A 4,181-nucleotide genomic window follows, 5' to 3' on the forward strand; every position below is an offset into this window, starting at 1 on the left:
TCTCTCTCTCTCTCTCTCTCTCTCTCTCTCTCTTCCTCTCTCCCCCCCCGTTCCCTTCCAATCCCATTTGCCTTCCATTTGCCTTCCGCGTTCAAGTTTACAATAAGGCACCCATAAATGTTTGTTGCCGTGGCGGGGGAGTCTCCGGCGACGAGCAATAACGGAACGCATTGGACACGCTCGCCGCGACGACCACCAGGGCCTTGAGGACCTGGCCGTTCCACTCCGAGCTGCTCGATTATTAGGGGGGACTCCCCACCAGCGCGCTGGAGGCCGGCGGTACGCACCGATGCTGTGGTCGCGGAGGGACATGAGGTTCAGGATGTGCGCCTTGTCGCCGATCTGGATGGTGCCCTTGAAGACGCCCATCTGCTCGTAGTGGGTCTGGTGGGCCCTGCGCGAGACAGAAACGCACGCGTTTTTGTTATTACACATGTACGGGCTGGTGCGCGCTGGAGTCGCTGTGCAATCTGGTCGCGCCAGAACAGAGACGGCGACGTCGCGCGATGAAAGAAAAACATGTCTAGTTTATAATGAAAAAGAACAATAAGACGAGAATGGTCACACTTTCCGCCCCGTGTACGCTGTGAACGTAAAGGGGGGGGGGGGGGAGCGCAAGAAAGAGGAAAAAGGAACCGGATCGTCTCCCGACCACCCCCTTCCCGTCCCGGACGGGCCCCGCCGCGGGGCGGGGGACGACTCTGATCGTGACACAAGATTGATTAACCTCTGCAGGGCGCTGAAGTACTCCCGGCTCCAGGGCTCCGTGGCGATGGTCTTGGCCAGCGCATGCGGGTGCAGGTCCGTGTCGAAGTTGAAGACGGGCCACTCGGAGCCCCACAGCCCGCTCAGCTTGACGGGGAACTCCTGGCTCGGGTCGTCCTTGAGGCTGGAACACAGCGAGAGAGAGAGAGCGATATCACAAGTTTCCAAGCTCTGCGCTAGGCGTGGCGCGGCTGGCCGGGCTTGGCGGATTGAGCTGGGGTGCGGACGCGAGGAGAGAGAGTCGCGGGGCATAGTGGGGGCGGGGGCGGGGCGGGGCTTGGAGTGGCCCTTCTCACTCCACTCCAAGAAGGGAAGGACCCTCTTCGTTTCTCATGGCAAATTTTCTTTTGAGGATGTGTGATGTGGGTGGTCCGGGAGGGCCCCGCCGTGGTGGCCCATCTGCCGCGGAATGGGCGTTGTTTGTTCGCGTCGGGCTCGGGCGCGCCTCTCCCGCTCTATCGTGCCGAGTAGTAGCCGCTCCTCCGTCCAGCTGTATCCGGTCCTGTCTGCCTCTCCTCTCCTCCTCACGGAGCGGTCGATGCTCAGTAAGTAAGCCGGGCGGCGGCGGTCCGAGGCAGGCGGCCAGGCACAGCAGCGCGCCGCACTGATTGGTCCCGGGGATTAAGCACTGCAGGCTCTGCAGGGATTCGCAGGCCTTGCCTTGCCTCGCCTCGCCCCGAATACTCGCCTTTGCGACCGCCTTCCGGGCCGGGGCCTGGGCGCGCCGGGCAGAGAGGAGTCCCCAGTCACCACCACCCGAGTCCGGGCCTCTCTCTCTGGAGACAGAGACAAGCGGGGATATACCGCGGCCGTCATCTTTCTCTGTCGGATCCGACGGCCGACGCCGGACGCTCCACCGTGATGAGATTTGTGGCGGCAATGGTTTCGGCCCAAGCCAAATCACATTCCCCCACGTGCGTCCGTGAAGTCCCGGCCCGGCCCCGCCGCCGCGCCCCCTCCTCCTCGGGCTTGACGCGACTTTGTCAACGTCTCTGAGGTCCAGCGCGCGGGTTAGACTAAACTGACTGACGACCCAAAAACCTCCCTCGAGGGGGCCGCGTGGCCATGGACGTCAACAGCGAAGCAAACGGACACTGTCTAGGCGTCCACATCATCATCCTCCTCCTCCTCCAGCGAGCTCTCTGCTCGTCGCGGGGAGCCGGGTAGGCAACCCGCTGGCACCCCGGCGTATTGGGTTGCCTACCCCACTGCCCACAGGCGCTCGCGCTCCGACCCGCCGCGCCGCGCAGCGCTGCTCACTCACTGCATGACGCCCTCGAACTCGACGCGCCACTTCTTGAGCGGCTCCACGGGCTGGATGCGGATACCCTCGGCGCCGAACGTGCCGTCCTGGGCGCCGAAGAGGATGGTGTCCGGGAGCTTCTTGGACCGCAGCAGACCGATGCCTGGCATCTGGCGGAGCAGGTCCAAAAAATAAAGGGGACGGGTATGAGGACGGAAGACATCACCGTCGTGAACCAGGCCGACTGGGGCAGCCACCCGCACCCGCACTCACCAGGACGTAGACGAGCCCGTTGACGATGCCCTTGTGGCGCCGCTCGCTACCCACGATAATGTAGACGCCGTCCATGTTCACCGCGATGAAGAACACCGCGTCGAAAGCCTGCGCAGGCGCCAAGCAAGATGAATCGTTTTATCCTCATTAGCAAACTGCCCGCCTACACCCACCCAACACCCTCTAAGAAAATTAATGAAAAAAATATGAAAAAGCAAGGTAAAATCGCAATTTCAAAAATTAATAAAAGATCAGAAAGGACATAAATGATCAGTAAAAAGACAAGGAAGAATAAAAAAAATCAAATTACAATAAACGGCGTACGCCTGAATTTACAGTGAATCACCCCTGAACCGCCTTAACCCGCCGTCGCACAACTCCAATACGCACCAGGGGGTGGCTGCTGAGGGTCTGCGTGCACTCCTTGTCGGTCAGCGGGTGCACGGGCACGCCGTCCTTGTCCAGCGTCGGCTTGTCGCGGAGCTGCGGCAATAACATGTCACACACAAATGTTACACATGAAATAAAGCAAAACGGTCGTAATAACGTCGGAGGGGGGGAAACAAATGAGAGCCGCGCAGTTTTTCATTTGTACGGGCGTTTTCTGGCGGCGCGCGCGCTTTTGTGTGTGCGTGTGTGTGTGTGTGGCAATCCGCGTGGCATGCAGACAAGGGAGGCGGGCGCAGTCGTCAATCACCCTCGTCGCTGCTGCGGCGGCGGGGAGTAGATGGGAGATGAGTGTGGCGTGGCGTGGCGTGGCGTGGCGTGGCGTGGCGTGGCGTGGCGTGGCGTGGCTCCATGACTGGGTGACGTGTATCTGCCGCTGTCAAAGAGGAACGCGCGGCGGGGTGGGTGGCAGGGCAGGGCAGGGCAGGGCAGGGTATAGTAGGGCCACTCTACCCCCGGGCGTGACGCGCGCGCGGAGCGCAGCAGCAGCGGCAGCAGCAGGGCGCCTCCAAAGCGATGTTATCGCACCTCTCGGGTGGCAATAATGAATGAAGGGTTTGGCGTCGGGGGGAGCGGTGGTGAGGTGGAGCAGGAAGCAGCAGCAGTGCGCCAGCGGCACCAGCAGCGTTGTAGGGTTGGCGGGCGGGTAGCACTCCCACCGGCTGAGTGAGTGGGGCTGAGGCGGGAAGGCCGCCGGAGGCCAAACACACGGTTAAAACACGAGTCCTGGGATCTCCGTTGGATGCCCTGGAAACAAGCAATTATCCCCAGAGGAGCTACGGGAAAACTCAGGACATCCCCTTAAAAAAAAATGCGTGTTTCCGGGCATCCCCTGGGGCTTTCTCATTTTCCTGGAAAATGCAGAAAACTCCTGGGAATCCCAGGGCCTGCTTTTACCACGCACAAACCAGGAACGAACGGCAGCCCCACCGGGCTCGGCAGGCAGGCAGGGCCGTTGAACGTGGCTAATGAGAAACAACTCCCTACAAAGGACCCCCCACCCCCTACCCTCCCTCTCCCTCCCCCTCCGGCGCGCACAGGTCGCACACTACTTCTCCTCCTCCCCGCGCACGCCGCCGTCGCGTTTGCCTTCGCGTCGCGTCGCCTGCGTCGCGCGACATGTTGGCGGAAGGGGAGGGTGAGGGAGGAGGAGGGCGCTGCGGGCGTGAGCGCGAGAGGGCGCGGGGCTTCTGAAGGCAGCTTGACAGCGGGGCGGGGCAGGAGAGCGGCGGTGGGGAGGTGGCTTTGATTAGATGTGGGGCTGCGTGCGAAAGCTGCGCCGCTTCTTCTTCTTCTTTCCCCCGCCCGTCACGTCGCCCGTCACGCCCCGTCACACCACCGCTTCGCGCTCGCGCGGGATGCACCGTCACGCCACAGCGCGCCGCGGCGGCAGCCCTATCGGCATAGTAAACAGCGCACTTTTGGCAGCGCCTCCTCGCCCCCCCCCTCCCTC

At 62.3% G+C, this 4,181-nt stretch overlaps 1 protein-coding gene across 1 annotated transcript in view; it reads right to left on the bottom strand.

Annotated features, from left to right (window-relative positions):
- Nucleotides 1–287: 287 nt before the first annotated feature.
- Nucleotides 288–4,181, bottom strand: part of LOC113204419 (uncharacterized) — a gene marked incomplete at its 3' end in the record, with an annotated part of 11,138 nt that continues 7,244 nt past the window's right edge. The window contains 5 exon segments of the mRNA XM_052264719.1: nt 288–394; nt 728–889; nt 2,030–2,178; nt 2,282–2,389; nt 2,672–2,764. Coding sequence (XP_052120679.1) covers nt 288–394; nt 728–889; nt 2,030–2,178; nt 2,282–2,389; nt 2,672–2,764 — 619 coding nt within the window.

This window comes from Frankliniella occidentalis, unplaced genomic scaffold (genome assembly GCF_000697945.3).
Source record: "Frankliniella occidentalis isolate FOCC.00 unplaced genomic scaffold, Focc_3.1 Scaffold2, whole genome shotgun sequence".
Classification (NCBI taxonomy): domain Eukaryota; kingdom Metazoa; phylum Arthropoda; class Insecta; order Thysanoptera; family Thripidae; genus Frankliniella; species Frankliniella occidentalis.